At 44.3% G+C, this 17,500-nt stretch overlaps 2 protein-coding genes across 2 annotated transcripts in view; both read left to right on the forward strand.

Moving 5' to 3' along the window:
* Positions 1 to 17,500, forward strand: part of LOC123514919 — a 176,260-nt gene that overhangs the window by 74,902 nt on the left and 83,858 nt on the right. The window lies entirely within an intron of this gene.
* LOC123514499 overlaps positions 17,161 to 17,500 on the forward strand; it is a 1,769-nt gene continuing 1,429 nt past the window's right edge. The window contains exon 1 of the mRNA XM_045272382.1: positions 17,161 to 17,500. This exon is cut by the window's right edge and continues 410 nt beyond it. Coding sequence (XP_045128317.1) covers positions 17,302 to 17,500 — 199 coding nt within the window. The 5' untranslated portion in view covers positions 17,161 to 17,301.

Raw genomic sequence — 17,500 nt, forward strand, 5'->3', positions numbered from 1 at the left:
TTCACCATCTATCTACTTAATCTCCAGTATAGTCATTACCACCATCACCACCTCCACCACCAGCACCATCGCCTTTCTTTTTATCCTCCTCATCTTCCAACAAATCATAACTACTTCCTCCTCCTCCTCCTCCTCCTCCTCCTCCTTATGAAACAGGTTGCAGGTGTGAAGAGAATAACCAATAGTGTATACATCACGGAATGAATTACTATAATAGCTTCTTCACCTGTCGAGTCTAGTCTTACCTATGTGTGTGTGTGTGTGTGTGTGTGTGTGTGTGTGTGTGTGTGTCTTATCTGCAATGAACCAATGCTGTGTGTCTGGCTGGCTGGCTGGCTGATTGGTGTCATTGCTTCCGGGATGTGTTGCTTCCATTGATGAGCGTGGTGTCGTGGTCCAGGAGGAAGAGGAAGGGGGTTGTGTGAGGTCAGGCATGAAGACAAAGAAACGAGAAAGAGATGAAGTTCCTCCTCTCGCTCTTTCTCTTGGTCCTGCTCCTCCTGCTGCTTTTGTTGTTACTACTACCTGTTAATGTTGCTACCTCTTCCACCGCCACGCTTGTGCTAGTGTTACTTCTATAGGTGCTTGATTAGTAGTAGTATGTAGTAGTGGTAGTAGTAGTAGTAGTAGTAGTAGTAGTTGTAGTTGTTGTTGTTGTTGTTGTTGTTGTTGTTGTTGTAGCAGCAATAGAAATAGTAGCAGTAGAAATGGTATAGTAGTAGTAGTAGTAGTAGTAGTAGTAGTAGTAGTAGTAGTAGAAGACGTGGTAGTGATGGTGATGGTGGTGGCTGTGGTGGTGTTGGTGGTTACGAGGACGAAGTAAAACAAGTCAACAGAAAGTAGATCATGACCATGAGGAGGAGGAAGAAGAGGAGAGAGGGAAGTAAAGAAACAATGGAATGACATACAACAGCGGACTTGTAGGTTCTTATAGAGTTGTTTAGATGAACTACACTGTCTAGCATACATTGAGAGAAAAAAAAATAAAACACATATGAAGGCCCTTCCCCAAACCACTGTTCCCTCCACACCACCCTGGCAGGCAGAAGCAGTCTATTCGATGCAGTGCGGAGAAACTGTATAGAAATTTTAGGGTTGCTTTTATGAGCCACACTATATATTCAGCATACATTGATAGAAAAAGGATAACCTACTGTTTCCCCACACCAACCTGGCAGGGAGAAGTAGTCTATTCAATGCAGTGTGGAGAAACTGTATAGAAATTTTATGGGAAGAGATAAGAGGTTTTGCTACTCGTGTGTTGTGCTTGGTGCTCAATAGCCAACAACTCCACCTTTCAACAAAGCGACTTTTTACGCCAAAGTGAACCTGAACGAATTTTAATTGCAAGTTTCTATGACAGCGGATAATGCCTCAGTTGTGGAGTCCGTCCAAAAACTTGTCTGATTCGTTTTTAATCGATGTAATTGTTGTGCTATCTCCAACATCTCAAGGTAAAGACTTCCACATGTTAACGAACCCACCCTGGAGGAAACCAGTCGCTTCATTTGGTGTGAATCTCTTTCCAAAATTCCATTTGTCTCAAAGTTTTTTTTCTTTTTTCCGTTTGATCAGTCGAGTGTACACCAGCGGTTCACAATAGTGACATCCAGACTCTCCAATAGTCGAAACACTTGGCTTGCCTCGAATCCTTCGTTTTGAAAGAAAGTAAATGCAGTTTGTTAATCCTTTCATTTTCTCACCAATAATATTGCTTTTGTTTGTCTTTACTGTGCTCCCCCAACTTCTTGAACTTTTTTTTGCTGATAAAACATTAAAACTGAACTCAGCATTAGAGGCGGAGTAGAGCCAGTGAATTGTGGAGTTTTCTTATCTCATTTCGAAGGTTCACCTGATAAAGAAATCAATTTGTCATCAGTTTTAATGACCTCTGTTCTTGAAAGGCTGTTAATCATGAAGATTATTGATTAATTTGCCCTGTGTGTGTGTGTGTGTGTGTGTGTGTGTGTGTGTGTGTGTGTGTGTGTGTGTGTGTGTGTGTGTCATCGCTCCTCCCATTCCCGTCCCCACCCTTTGTCAGTTATCATTTCCACGAGTAAATGGCCGCAGCACATCCCGGGGCCCCTTGTGGCAGAGTGGCGGGCGGGGCAGGATGGACGGGCAGACAGCGTCCACCAAGTGTTGTCGCGCAGCAGGTTCTGGTCGTTACTTAGGGTTAGGGCGGGGTGAGGGACGGGTGTGGTGTGGGCGTGGAGTCGGGGGAGTGGAGTAGGTTGCTCTGCTTCCTCGTCATGCACAGCCCATCACGGTGGCAAAGTGCTCCTGCCGCAGCAACACGGCGCGGCGCGGGGGTGCAAGGCGCGGTGCGGTGCGGAGCTTGGTTGGTTGCTGTAGGACTGTTTTAGTCTCAGACGCCTGTGTCCCTTGGTCCATATTGGGGTGAGGGGGGGTCAGGGGATTTGCAGCGTGGAGGGTAACCAGAACTGCCCCAGGCGAAGGCGATGTCCGCTGCCCTAACACCTCGCCGCCACCTCAGACTCTTTCTGTAGCCCCGACGGTTCGCCCTCAGCGGATAAACACCAACGCAGGTCCCCGGGGCGGTCAGCGAGGGGCCATCATCCCGCCACGCTTGGTGCCCCGCGGGGCGTCGGAGTCGGCGTAGTTTCTGGTGTGCAATGCTTGGCCGGCCGCCGCAGTGCTGGGCGCGGTAGCTCAGGTTGGGCTGAGTTCATTAAGGCTTCACCGCCGCCCTCCGGAGCCTTGCCGCAGTTGCACCACAGCCCCGCCGCAGCCCCGCCTCCCGGCTCCCCTGGCCTAGCCACCGCCCTGCCCCTGCCATCCCGCCCCACCACCGCCCCGGGGACGTAGCACTCCCGCCACCATGGGTCACATTCCCTCCTCGCCTTACCGAAGCTGCGTCATTGCTCCAGCATCCCCTCACCCTCCTCTCCGCTCCCCCTCCACACCTCCACCACACCTCCACCCCACGCCCATCCCCACTTAGTTAAACCGACCCCCCCCCCCTGCCCTCCTCTCTTCTCTCAGCCCCACCAGGTGTCCCGGGAGTCCGCGCCGCGCCCCGTATGCTCTGAGAACACTACTGGCGCGGAGGGAGTCGTGACCAGTGATCCGTGACCCGCGATGAGCCAGGTCACACCACCCTGACCCTCCCCTGTCTCTCGCTCTCCTCTGTTACCAAAGTCAGCGCAGCCGATCAGCCTCACGATGGATGGGAGTGGAGGGTGGCGGGTGGAGAGGGAGAGGGAAGGAGAGGAGCGGGCAGGATATTAAGGAATTAGTGCCGGGGAAAGTGGAATGAGATGAAAGTGAGGGAAAATAATGCAGCCACCAAACACAATGGCGTTGGCTGGCACTGTGAGGGAGCGCTGCATCTTTCTCCGAGAAACTGCCGCTGGTCACGACCTAACTCAAAACCCTTGAGCGGCAATGCAACGCGAGGCACTAAACCACAGAGCCACATCCACCCACTGGGGGAAGGAAAGGAGGGGAGGGGAAGGGAGGGGAGGGGAGACAAGGGAAAGGACACTGTGGATTGAGGGGAGGGGAGGGGAGGAGGAGAAGGAGGGGAGAGTTGAGTCTGATATTCAACACCAAAGCTAAATATGGAAATAAAATACTGCTTGTGGATTGATTTTGCGGCGAACCACCTCATCTCCCCTCTCTCCTCCCTCTCCCTTCCCCACTCTCTCTACTTCCCTTCACCTTCAACTCTCACTATCCTACACTTGACTTTTTTTTTCTCTCTCTCTCTTCCTCTTTCTCCATTTCTCCTTTCTCTAACCTAAAACTTTCCTCTTTTTTTCTGTTTCCTTTTCGCCTTTTGTTTTTCTCCATCCTTTTACTCTCTCTCTCTCTCTCTCTCTCTCTCTCTCTCTCTCTCTCTCTCTCTCTCCCCTCGCCACAGTTCCCGGGATAAGAATGAAGCAACAGCGTGAAACAAGGATTAGTTATCTTTTCCTCTCTCTCTCTCTCTCTCTCTCTCTCTCTCTCTCTCTCTCTCTCTCTCTCTCTCTCTCTTGATCACACTGATCACACTTTTACCAGTTTTTTTTTTATTATTATTTTCTTCAATTTTAATTTTTCTTTTTTTTGTCTTATTTTACGGTTTTTTCATTTTCTTTTATTTCTTTTTTATTTTTTTATTTGACTTGTCTTCCTTTTCGTTTATGTGTGTGATTATTATTATTGTTATTATTATTATTGTTATTATTATTATTATTATTATTATTATTATTATTATTATTGTTATTATTATTTGCAAATGCTGCTTTTATATTTTCTTCTCTTTCTTTTTCTTTTCTTTTGTCGTGATAAAAATAAAGAAAAACCAGGAATTTTTTTTTTCCCAAATACGCAGACTCTCTTATTTAGTACACACACACACACACACACACACACACACACACACACACACACACACACACAAATCTCTTCTCAGGATTCAGTTTCATCATAGTCATCTTTCCTCTCTCTCTCTCTCTCTCTCTCTCTCTCTCTCTCTCTCTCTCTCTCTCTCTCTCTCTCTCTCTCTCTCTCTCTCTCTCTCTCTCCTGGTAGGTCGTAGGTTGGTAATCTAAAGACGATCTCGGTTCTCACATTACTTTCTTTGTTCCTATAAAGTGTGACAGGTGTGTGTGTGTGTGTGTGTGTGTGTGTGTGTGTGTGTGTGTGTGTGTGTGTGTGTGTGTGTGTGTGTCCCTTTTCTGTTCTCACGTGAGCTGGACTTGGTAAGCTGATATTTGTAAGGAAGAGAAGGCCTATAGTGTTTGTATAGGCCTTAAGTAGTTGAGTCGTAGCCTTTGTCAATTTCTACTTTTATTTTAAGGAAGAGAGAGATAATTAAGGTACGATTATTTTCTTTTATTTTCTCGTTTCTTAGTGTGTGTGTGTGTGTGTGTGTGTGTATATATATATATATATATATATATATATATATATATATATATATATATATATATATATATATATATATATATATATATATATATATATATATATATATATATATATATATATGTGTGTGTGTGTGTGTGTGTGTGTGTGTGTGTGTGTGTGTGTGTGTGTGTGTGAGGACAGGTGTGTGTGCTTAGATCAGGGGTTCTCAACCTTTTTATCGTTAAGAACCCCCTGAGTTATAAGACCATCTACCAGTACCCCCTGTGTTATCACATGGAACATGGAACTCAACATACAGTGGTACTGCAAAGGATTGTATTAGATCAGCCATCTAAGTACCCCTGGAAATCTTTTTATGAACACCCTGTGGTTTCGCGTTGTCAGGATGTCCACTGTCCATGAGCTGACATCATTAGGTCTCTATGACGCTGAAGACGTCTATGCAGAACGGTTTGGTTGGCAATAGACAATCTCATTATCAGACTTTGATTTCTAAGTTATGAAAATAATCTCATTTACGGGGCTTCATAGGTTCATGGTGTCTTGTAGTCTACTTACTAACCTAGAAGGAAAGAAAATATCATACTAACTTCGAGTTATCAATTGAGGAAGAAGTAATCTTTGTCCCAGGAATAGAGCAAGATGGTATATAAAAAACACAATGCATAGTTATAACCTAACTCTACTATTATAGCTTTTTTTTTGTCGTAGATACATGTTTAGAAATACTTTACCTATCTTGATATCTCCTTATGTGACAAAAGAATATCCAAAAATATACGATATGCAGTTGACCATCTTTTCTGTGAAATATTACGATATCTGTTGAATCTGGCAACTTCAACGGGAGTTTGGGTCCTCTCCTAGTGTTTCCTTATGATTGAAACATTGATATTTACACGTCATTGTGATCAGGGAAATAAAGAAAACTAAGTTTGCTTTTTCTAAGAGCATGAAATAGAAAAATTTATGTTTACAAGTGGCAGTTTATGTATAAGACAAGCAAACCTGTGTGCACTCATCCACTCTATCCAGAAGCTTAACTAATTTTCAAAAGTTCCCCAATAGCTACACAACTACCATTGGTCTACTGTTTCTATCCAGTTACCTACAAACACGTACACATTCACGGCAGCAACATGCAAAGTACACTAAATACTCCGGAGCAAAGCTGCCTCACCTTGTTTCATTAATCAGCTAACTCTTGCACACTTTCACACCAAAGCTATTTTTCATTTACCATCGACGATTTTATATTCGAATCAAAATTAAAACGACGATTGAGAACTTTCGGCCTAAAGATGTTTGAGGGCCGTGACGGCCTTGGGCGCCGCACGGGGGAAGGAGGTGGCCGTCGGGTCCGGCCTGGGGCCCAAGGCAGGAACTGGCTGCAGGTCCTGCTTTTCCTTGGTGGCCTCAAGCTTCACTACTAGTCGTCCACTTGCAGCGCATCACACTAGGCAAGGGTCGCCATAAGCAAGAGATCAATGTCTACCACTCACCGGATGGTGCCGTGAGGGGCCCTAAAGGGGTGATAAGGGCTCCTTGCATAGAATATGATGGTGAGTGGTGTGTACGGGACCTCTGCTTATAATGACACCGGGCTGAACAACTCGCCATGAACGAGGGCACGCTGTGCGCCATGAGCCAGGCACTGACAGTACCAGTGGTCCTTTACGTTAGGTTAGGTTAGGTTAGGTTAGGTTAGGTTAGGTAAAAGGACTCACTTCATGACAGCGTTTGGGGAGTGGTGTGTGGCGGGTCATTGCTCATGGCGACCTGTGTGAGGCATTGCAAGGTTGCATCGTCACTGCTCTCATAACCACGGGACTGGGGTTGACCCTTTCTGGGTAAAAAGTTTCGTCCCAGTACCTGTGTAGGTAATAATACTTTGGATCGTTTCGCCATCGCCATCGCCGCACCGTTAGCCTCGATAAACGGATCGTTATCCTCAACAAACACATCTGTACCGTGGACACTGGAATCGCAACCTGTCGTGGAATCCCATTGTTAACGTGGACTCATTTTCCTTCGCGGCTTCAAGCTCACTGATTGTTGTCAACTTGCAGCGCCTCACACTAGGCAAGGCGTCGCCTTAAGCAGTCTGCCGTGTCTACCGTCCATCAGATGATGCCGTGAGGGGCCTTTAAGGGGTGATAAGGGCTCCTTGCATAGAGTCTGGTGGTGAGTGGTGTGTACAGGACCTCTGCTTATAATGACATCGGGCTGAACAACTCGCCATGAACGAGGGCACGCTGTGCGCCATGAGCCAGGCACTGACCGTACCAGTGGTCCTTTACGGGGTGAAAAGGACTCACTGACAGTGTTTGGGGAGTGGAGTGTGGCGGGTTATGCTCATGGCTACCCGTGTGAGGCGCAGTAAGGTGGCAGCGTCACTCTCCTCGCACTCACGGGTCTGGGGTGAACTCTTACGGGGTGAAAGGGTTCGCCCCAGTACCTGTGTAGGCAAGTGAACTTCAATTGCGTCGCAGTGAGGTGGCAGCGCCACTCTCCTCGCACCTAAGGGTGTGGGTGGACCCTTACGGGGTGAAAGGGTTCATCCCAGTACCTGTGTAGGCAAGTGGACTTCAATTGCAGCGCAGGAAGGTGGCAGCGTCACTTTACTCGCACTCAAGGGTGTTGGGTGGATCCTTACGGGGTGAAAGGGTTCGTCCCAGTACCTGTGTAGGCAAGTGGACTTCAATATTGTGTCTTGAAATCGCATCGTGAGGACTGGAACCGCATCGACATCGTGGAAACCCGCATCGTTCCCGTGGAAACTGGAATTGCATCTTGATCGTGGAAACTCGCATTATTATCTTGGAAACTGGAAGGGCATCTTTATCATGGAAAGGCATCGTCATTTTGGAAACTTGCATCGCTATCGAGGAAACTGGAATGCCATTGTTATCTTGGAAACTCGGAGCGCTATCGAGGAATCTGGAATCAAATCTTATCGTACACACTGTTATCGTGGAAGCTCTCGTGATCGTCGTTCGTTTCGTTATCTCTGAATTACTTAATTAGTCTTGGTATTATTATTAGCCTCCGTAATAATAGAGATGTTGGTCATTTTATCTTATCTTTTACTGTATTTTTTTCAGGGTACAGTTTAGTGTTCTTCAACCTTTTCTAAATTCGTGCACCTTTTCGAGAAGCAAGGAGGACTATAAAAGAAATGCATCAATATTCGTAATTTTCCCTACTTTAAGACTGAAAATCGATAGATAACATTATTGAATATCTACCTGAAGCTACAGTTTTTAGGTCCTAAACAGTCGCTATATAGAGCGAAATGTACTATAACAAAATGCCACATCTCAAACACATTAGGCCCGTGTTCCGTCGGAGTGTAATATATTACTATTGTGAATAAATCGCAATACTTTGATTAATATCAATAGGAGAGGACCCAAACTGTCACAATTTCAGTGTTCGCAGGTTGGTTTAATTCAGAGAGTCAGTATCGTCTCGCGGTACAGAGTAATCGTCTCTAAACACTGTATTACGATGTATCTATTGATTTGCCAGGGTTTTACTCCTACCAGTATTTTTCTGTTCTTATTCTACCATGGTATTTCTTTATAGTTACTTGAGTTTATACGACTGACATCATAATATAGAGCAAAACATAATTGTCTGGTGTACCAAGATCTTTCATTTCTAGAGACTTAAAGACAGCACGGAACCTTAACACACATTTCACCTCGCTTCTGCACAGGTTAATTCTTCTTCTTCTCAACCTTTTAATGTGATGTACCCTCGAAGTCTTTCAGTATTGATCACGTACCCTTACCCACAATGCAGCGTCAGGAAGGGTAACAATAAATGCATGGTTTATTGACTTAGTTTATTAAGTTTAAATTGTGTTATATATGTGGAGCAGACACAATTTTTAATTAATATTAGTATGTTTCTATGAGGTAGTGTCGATAGGAACTGGTACCTCACAGGGAGACACTATATGTGACTAACATGCAATGCATTTACCAAAAGGAACTATATCAGACAATTTTCGATCATTATGGCAGTGAACTAGTGTTGCTTCCAGCTAGTTGCAACTTGTAACTAGTAACAGTGATAAATATGTCACTGCGTGTGTGAATAACACTTAAAATAATAAATCAGAACAAATATTATAGGTTTGCAAGGTTATGTGGCAACTGTAATCCAAGAGAGCTTTCTCTCAAGTGATATAACTCCAAGAGTTTCCTTCTTAACGTTGTTAACGTGTCCTAGTTCTAGTGAAGGACACATTGTATAATACAAACAAATTTGCTGCCATTCAAAACTGAAGCATTTTGAGAAACCTGCCACGTACCCCCAAAATTCCTCTCACGTACCCCTGGGGGTACGCGTACCCCAGGTTGAGAACCCCTGGCTTAGATAGTTTGCTAGTTTCTCTCTCTCTCTCTCTCTCTCTCTCTCTCTCTCTCTCTCTCTCTCTCTCTCTCTCTCTCTCTCTCTTACCTCGGAAAAAATAACAACACAAACACAAGTCAAAAAGAAATAGATTAAGAAAAGATTATTGACTCCACTAAAAATAATAGAAATGTGAAACTGAATTACAAATACGTCAATAATGAAAAACAAAATGAGAGAGAGAAAAAGAGAGAGAGATAGAGAGAGAGAGAGAGAGAGAGAGAGAGAGGGGAGGGGGGACCCATGCAAGTAAATGGAATGAAAATGGAAATAGAAAGTAGAAAATAAGTATATATAGAGAGAGGGGTAGAAGACGAGGAGGAGGAGGAGAGAAAGAATGAAAAAGGAGATAATGATCATGATGAACAAGAAGAAAGAATGTGAGATGAGAATAGACGAAAGAAAAGAGAAGAAGAAGGGAAATGTGAATGGGGAGAAGAAAATTAATCTCCTTCACGGAAAAAGGAAGAAAAATGGAAAGCAGAGAGAGAAAAGCAAAAATCAGGAAAAAACAAAACAAAAAATGAATGACAAAAAAAAATGAAGCCAAAAATAGAAATCAAGAAGGAGAGAAAAGAAGAGAAAGAGAAAGAGAAAGAAAAGAGAAGCGAGAAAGGATGAAGAACTGGGAAAGGAGGAAAGAAAAATATACTTCACTGAAAGAAAAACAGAAAAAGAAAGATCCACCAATGATAGAAAGAGAAAATAAAAAAAAAAAAAACGAAAGGATAGGGAAAGAAAAAAAAATGGATAAACCGGAATGGAAATGTGAGGAAAGTTGTTTATAGATAGACTCTTTATTTATAGATGGACGTAAAAGGAGAGATGAAAATAAAAGAGAAGAAGTAAAAAAAGAAAGAAAAGAAAAGAAAGAAAGGCGAGATGAACAATCACACATATCGCGTAACCCAAGTCAGAGAGAGAGAGAGAGAGAGAGAGAGAGAGAGAAGGGGGATAAAATTAAAATACATTGGTATGTGAACAAAGACGTGTGTGTGTGTGTGTGTGTGTGTGTGTGTGTGTGTGTGTGTGTATGTGTGTTTGTGTGCGTGCGTGCGTGCGTGAGTGCGCATGCGTGCGTGAGCGATGAAGGATTAACCGTATTTGGAGGGAAGGGAGAGAGAGAGAGAGAGAGAGAGAGAGAGAGAGAGAGAGAGAGAGAGACAGAGACAGAGAGAGAGAGAAGCACAGGAAAGAAAATAGGTTAAAAATAGAGTAGAGAGAGAGAGAGAGAGAGAGAGAGAGAGAGACAGACAGACAGACAGACAGAGGCAAAGAAAAAACAGAAACAGAAAAATAGAGAGAAAGAGAGAGAAGGGAAGGGAGTAATATAAAAGTAAAGAAGAGGAAAGGGACACAATTAGCAGTAAAGAGGAGAGAGGAAGACAGAATTGAAAGAAGAGGCGAGGTGACGAGAGGGGAGGAAGGGAGGGAAGGAGGAGGAGGAGGAGGAGGAGGAGGAGGAGGAGGAGGAGGAGGAGGAGGAGGAGGAGAAGGAGGAGGGAGGGAGGGAGGGAGGGGAAGGAAGCTTATGAAACACAGATCATTGTTGTTTATTGCAGTGATGACTGACTGGTGGGTAAAGGGAGGAGTGGCGGGGGTAGAGGGGAAGGATAGGAAGGTATAGAGGAGGAGGAGGAAGAGGAAGAGGAAGAGGGGAAGGAGAAGCCAATTAAGGATAGCACAGGTGAAAAGTTCCGACTCAAAATCGGTGCCTAGCGACTAGAGAATGCAGTCGCAAAACAATACCAGCATGTTGGTCTTGTTAGTCGATTTAAGACTTTATTTACGTCGTGACGTCACGGAGTGATATTTGAAAATGTGGTCTCCAGAGATAGAAAAGAAGATGTTAGAATTGTTGAGGGAAAAAGAACACATCTGGGACCCCAAAAAGTAATTATACAGTAAAAAAAAAAAACGCGCAAATCGTCGTTCGGCGAAATAGCTGCCACTCTACAAGAAGTGTTTCCCTCAGTGCAGGGTTTTGTTGGAGGTGAGGATTGAAGACTTGTCATGATTTAACTTGATCGCAATTGTGCATAATCTTAAGATTAACAATTTTTTTATGACAAATGTAGGCTAATTTAGAGTACGGTATAGACACTCCTTTCTTTTTTTCTACTTAGCCAGGGACGTATCCACAGGCATTTTCTTTTCTATTGACTCTTCCGGTACGCCAAAATAAGAGCAACCACAGCTTCAGCATCGTCACTGGAGGAAGACATCTTGGCGGGTAGCCGTTTGTTTACATTCACTTCCCGCCAAGGCGCCAACTAGTCGATACTTTACAAGAGCTACGTGTGACACTTTCCGACTAGAAAGAATGAGTCGGAAATTCTACCTACGTAAAATTTCAGTCGCAAATTGGCACGTGTGAACCTGCTTTAAAGATAGGAAGGGAAGAAATAAAAAAAATTAATAAGGGAGGTAGAGAAGGATGGATATGGAACAGATGAGAGAGAGAGAGAGAGAGAGAGAGAGAGAGAGAGAGAGAGAGAGAGAAATGGGTGAAAAAAGTGATCTAGTTTACGTAAGGAACATTGAAGGAGGAGGGAGAGGGAGGGGAGAGGTGAACATTTACGAGAACAGGTGAAAGAAGAGAAGTGAAGGGATAAAAGGAGGAGGAGGAGGAAGGAGGAGGAGGAGGAGGAGGAGGTCAGGAGGGGAGAAAAGGGAGTGAATAAGAGACCGCATGGAGATTAATTAATAAAAGAAACAAAAAAAAATGGCATGTTTAGTAAAGGTTGAAGTTGAGTGACTTAAAAGTTGTCTTGGAGGTTGGGTTAGGTTAGTAAGGGGAGGAGGAGGAGGAGGAGGAGGAGGAGGAGGAGGAGGAGGAGGAGGAGGAGGAGGAGGAGGAGGAGGAGGATAGTGATAGCTGATAGTCGTGGCAGTGGTAGCAGGTGAAATAGTCATGGCAATGGTAACAGTAATAGTGATAGTAGCAGTAGTAGTCTTTGTATTGGTAGGGATAGTGAGGGCAATGGGATTTTCATAATGTTTGAGAGAGAGAGAGAGAGAGAGAGAGAGAGAGAGAGAGAGAGAGATACAGGCAGGCAAACAAAGAATAAAAAGAATGATGAAATGAAAGTTTAGCCGGATGAGAGAGACACACATTCAGGCTCATATATAAAGAAAAACATTGACATTAGCAACGAATAAATCTGATGTGTGTGTGTGTGTGTGTGTGTGTGTGTGTGTGTCAGTCTATACTACAAACCTATACGTACTTCTACGAGTGTGGCTGTGATGGGCAGTATAGAACCGGTTGTCGGCTTGTCACTCCTTACCACTGCCGCCTCCTGCCAGCACTCAGGGAAACGAATTCATGATGGGGGCCAACAAGCGTCAGAGTTCTTCCCAGTAAGCCACTGTGCTGGGTTTTAATATCTGGTCAAAGGAATATTAAGGGTTTATTTTCTTGGTCTTAATTCTGAATGGCTGTCAGTGATTAGCCGCGAATCAGTAAACAGGTTAATTAGTGGAGGGTTGAAAGTGAAAGGAGTCAGAGGAGGAGTATACAAAGGAATACAAAGGAATACAAAGGAAAGACCAAGCAACAACAGACCCTGGGATCCTTACTAGGCTGTTTGGTTAACTATTCTATACTAACTACATAGTGTTAGAGACAGGACAGGAAACCAGGTAGAGGAGGAGGAGGAGGAGGAGGAGGAGGAGAAGGAGGAGGAGGGAAAGACAGGGAAAAAGAGTGAGGAAAATTAAACTGATTATCAACGTACGTTTGAGAAGAGTGGATAATGATGTAAATACTTGATTAGAGAGAGAGAGAGAGAGAGAGAGAGAGAGAGAGAGAGACCTTCCTAAACTTTATAAAGATACAAAATTCGTGTAATAATCTGATAGACAATATATTAACTGAATATTCTCTCTCTCTCTCTCTCTCTCTCTCTCTCTCTCTCTCTCTCTCTCTCTCTCTCCACACAAATAAGCTAAAAAATAAATAACAAAAACACAATAGATGAATGAATGAAGTACCAAAACAGAGTAAACAGAAAAGGTAAACAGTCCTCTTCAATTCATTCACTTTAAAGTCAACACCAGTCAACACCATACTCAACACCAGTCAGTCATGCATCACCACTCAACACCACTCAAAATAAGGTTGCACTAGGTTAATAAAAAGGTGAAAATATATGAAAAAGATTAGTTAATACCAGTCAACACCAGTCAATATCAGTCAACACCACACCTCAGCACGAAAAATCAGGTTACACTAACTTAAAAAAAAAAAAAGATGAAAATATACTAAAAGAATCGCTGAACACCAGTCAACACCAATCAACACCAGTCAGTCATCACCACTCAACATCACTCAAAATAAAGTTACACTGGGTTATAAAAATAAAAGATGAAAATATACGAAAATAGAATTACTCAAGGTCTATCATCACCAGTCAACACCATTCAGTCATCACCACTCAACACCACTCGAAATAAAGTTACACTAGGTTAAAAATAAATAAATAGATAAATAAAAATATACAAAAAAAACTGCTAAACACCAATCATCACAAGTCATCACCACTCAACACCACTCAACACCACTCGAAATAAGGTTACACCAGGTTAAAAATAAATAAATACATAAATAAAAATATACAAAAAAAACAGTTCAACACCAGTCATCACCACTCAACACCACTCAACACCACTCGAGATAAGGTTACACTAGGTTAAAAAAAAATAAAATAAAAAGAGATAAATAAAACTATACAAAAAAAAATTGCTCAACACCAGTCATCACAATTCATCACCAGTCAACACCACACCACAACACGAAGAGTAAAGACACAGGTCCCCTCCATTCATTCACAGACTTATTCACTCACCACTCAAGTTTATCCAGTGTTTTCATTCAAGCTCGTCTCGTCTTTCATTCACTTATTACCGTCGTGTTTGTGTTCTCATTTGTTATTGTTGAAGTCACGTGTTTCTGATAAGACTCTTCTCCTCCTTCTCCTCCTCCTCCTCCTCCTCCTTCTCCTCCTCTTCCTCAGCCCTTCACTTTTCCTTCTCTCTTCCTCTCTAATCCTTTTTTCTTATATTTTTACATCATATTTCCTTTTCCTTTTTTACTAGAGAGAGAGAGAGAGAGAGAGAGAGAGAGAGAGAGAGAGAGAGTGAGAGTGAGTCAGGGTCAGGGCAGATGGTGTGAGAGTACAATAAATTAAATGAGAGGAAAAGGAGAATGAGGAAGAGGAGGAGGAGGAGGAGGAATAGGGAGGGAGAGAAGGAGACAGAGAACGATTTACAGAAATGAAGGAAAGAAGGAAAGAAGGAAGGAAGGAAGGAAAGAAGGAAAGGAGAGACAGTGGAGGGAGGGAGGGAAGGAGAGAGTAAAAGTTAAAGTTACAATGAGAAATGATGAGAGAGAGAGAGAGAGAGAGAGAGAGAGGAAGACAAGGTGAAAGAGTACAGCGTAGAGAGAGAGAGAGAGAGAGAGAGAGAGATGGGGAGGGTGATCGGGGAAGAATGGGAAGGGAGAGGAGGAAGGGAAGGGGGAAGGTGAGGTGCCTGTAATGAGGGGGAAAATAGAGCAACGAATTTATTCTCTCTCTCTCTCTCTCTCTCTCTCTCTCTCTCTCTCTCTCTCTCTCTCTCTCTCTCTCTCTCTCGTTTCCTGTCTTTTTCAATATGCAGGAAAAGGAAGAGGAGGAGGAGGAGGAGGAGGAGGAAGAACAGTGCCGTGACGGAGAGAGAGAGAGAGAGAGAGAGAGAGAGAGAGAGAGAGAGAGAGAGAGAGAGAAGGAAGAAAACATTAAAAGCAGTTAACCGCATGTACTTAAACCAGCATTCCAGAGAGAGAGAGAGAGAGAGAGAGAGAGAGAGAGAGAAGGAGTCGTCAGAGCTTCTGCTAAAATTATGGAGAGGTAAAGGTGAAGGCTCTCTTACTCCTCCTCCTCCTCCTCCTTCCTCCTCCTCCTCCTCCTCCTCCTCCTCCTCCTCCTCCTCCTCTATTTTCGCAAATCGACGTATTGTTTGGGAAATTTAATCGCCGGAAGTAGTTTAAAGACATGACACCTTCGCCCCGTTAGAAAGAGAGAGAGAGAGAGAGAGAGAGAGAGAGAGAGAGAGACAACAGCAGCAGACCTTTTACTCCCTTCATAGACTATTTAAGTGGCGAAAACACACACAAAAAATAATAAATAGATAAATAAAACAGGCATTAAAAAAAATCAATAAAATAACATTGAAAAAAAAAATAGCAACAATATTTACGAGTTCAAGAAGAAGAAGAAGAAGAAGAAGAAGAAGACTGAGGAAAAGGAAGAGGAGGAGGAAGAGGAGGAGGTTACTATCGGTCACGGTACCAAAGTAGAACACACCTATGCATACTGTTTACGTAGCTGCGGGGGACTGGAGGAGGAGGAAGAAGAGGAGGAGGAGAAGGAGCGGGTAGGGCAGGGGCGGTATGCGGGCAGAGGGACCCCTACCACTCATCTCTCTCCTCTCCCAAATTCTCCCCCAATTCCTTCCCCTCTCACTCTCCTTATAATTTATCTTTACACCCACGTCCTCATGCAAACCAAAGTAGAGGAGAAGGAGGAGGAGGATGGAGAAAGAAGGCAATTAACAGTAAAATAATGAATAGGAGGAGGAGGAGGAGGAGGAAGAAGAAGAGGAAGAGAAAATAGGAAGAAGAAAGGAAGTAATAAGTGATGAACGTATTGATTGACTGACAGATGCTTGATACATGACAATGATGAATAAGTGTGTGTGTGTATGTGTGTGTGTGTGTGTGTGTGTGTGTGTGTGTGTGTGTGTGTGTGTGTGTGTGTTTGGGGCAGAGATAATTTACTGACGTCACGCCCCCGATAGCGCAGCGAGATAACGAAGGGTGAAGTGGAAGTGGAGGTACGATGTGATAGTGGAGAGAAAAATGGTGGAGGGATGGAAGGAGAGAAGGGAGGGAAAGTGAAGGATGGTGGATGAAAAGAGAGAGAGAGAGAGAGAGAGAGAGAGAGAGAGAGAGAGAGAGAGAGAGGACAAGATGTAAAGTAAAAATAGAATAAATTTAATTAATAGAAGAGTGTGTGTAACAAGAAGAATCTCCTTATCGTGTGTGTGTGTGTGTGTGTGTGTGTGTGTGTGTGTGTGTGTGTCGCACGCGCCTCGTTATCAGTAAATGTAATCTGCTGCTGGAGAGAAAAATAAATGGCTGGAGTGGGAGGAGGAGGAGAAGGAGAAATGTACAGTACACCTGCCTTCCCTCAGAGGTGATTGATAGTCTGGTTAATGTGTTTGTTCGTTGTTATTACAGTTTTCTTTCTCCTACTACTACTACTACTACTACTATTACTACTACTACTACTACTACTACTACTACTACTACTACTACTACTACTACTACTACTACTACTACTACTACCATTATTACTACTACTATTACCACCGCCACCGCTCAAAAGACAAGTAGAAAGGTTACGTTTCGGCGAAATTTCGTCATACCTCTGCCCGCCTCGCCCACAGAAGGGGAAGGGTGGCAGGAGAGGAAGGGGCTGGAAGGAGCTGGGTGGAATGGAGGAGGTGCCTTATGCAATGGCTGACGAGGGAAAGATGGCGGCGGGAGGGAAGAGATGAATAGTGAAATGTGACCTTGACAATGTGCGTATTAGTGTATGTGTGTGTGTGTGTGTGTGTGTTGTCCGTGTGTTAACCTTGCTTCCCGGTGTCCAGGAATCAGAGACTCGTGGCAGCACACAGTGCCGTGCAGGCGTGAGTGACACCCGCGGCGTGGCGCGACGCCTGGTAGCAGAAACACGGTCCAAAAGACCTGGACATTACTGTCCTGTGCTCCACCGTCAGTGCCCTGAGCACCGCCTGAAGCAGTGGTGGCAGTGCGGCTCCGTCAGGTAGTGGTGCGCCGTGCCATGTGACCGCAGCGCTGGCATCCCCACCACCACACGCTTAGAGGCGCCACAGAGGGGGTGTCCGCGCCATGTGACCCCGCTGGGGAGTGCGCTGAGCTGGTGCTGTGCAATGACGGGAGGAGAGAGGAGCCTCCCGGTGGGCGCTGCGTCTGGCCAGAGTGATGCCAGGCAGCCCGCGGAGAACACGGTGGGCAGGGAAGAGCAAGGCCAGACCAGCGTGAGTCGTGATGGCCTGTCAGGGACGTTGAAACAGACCTCACTCACCACCACGGAGGAGGAGAACGCGGAGGCCGTAGACTCTGCCTTTG

Source organism: Portunus trituberculatus, chromosome 38 (assembly GCF_017591435.1).
Source record: "Portunus trituberculatus isolate SZX2019 chromosome 38, ASM1759143v1, whole genome shotgun sequence".
NCBI classification, from domain to species: Eukaryota; Metazoa; Arthropoda; class Malacostraca; order Decapoda; family Portunidae; genus Portunus; species Portunus trituberculatus.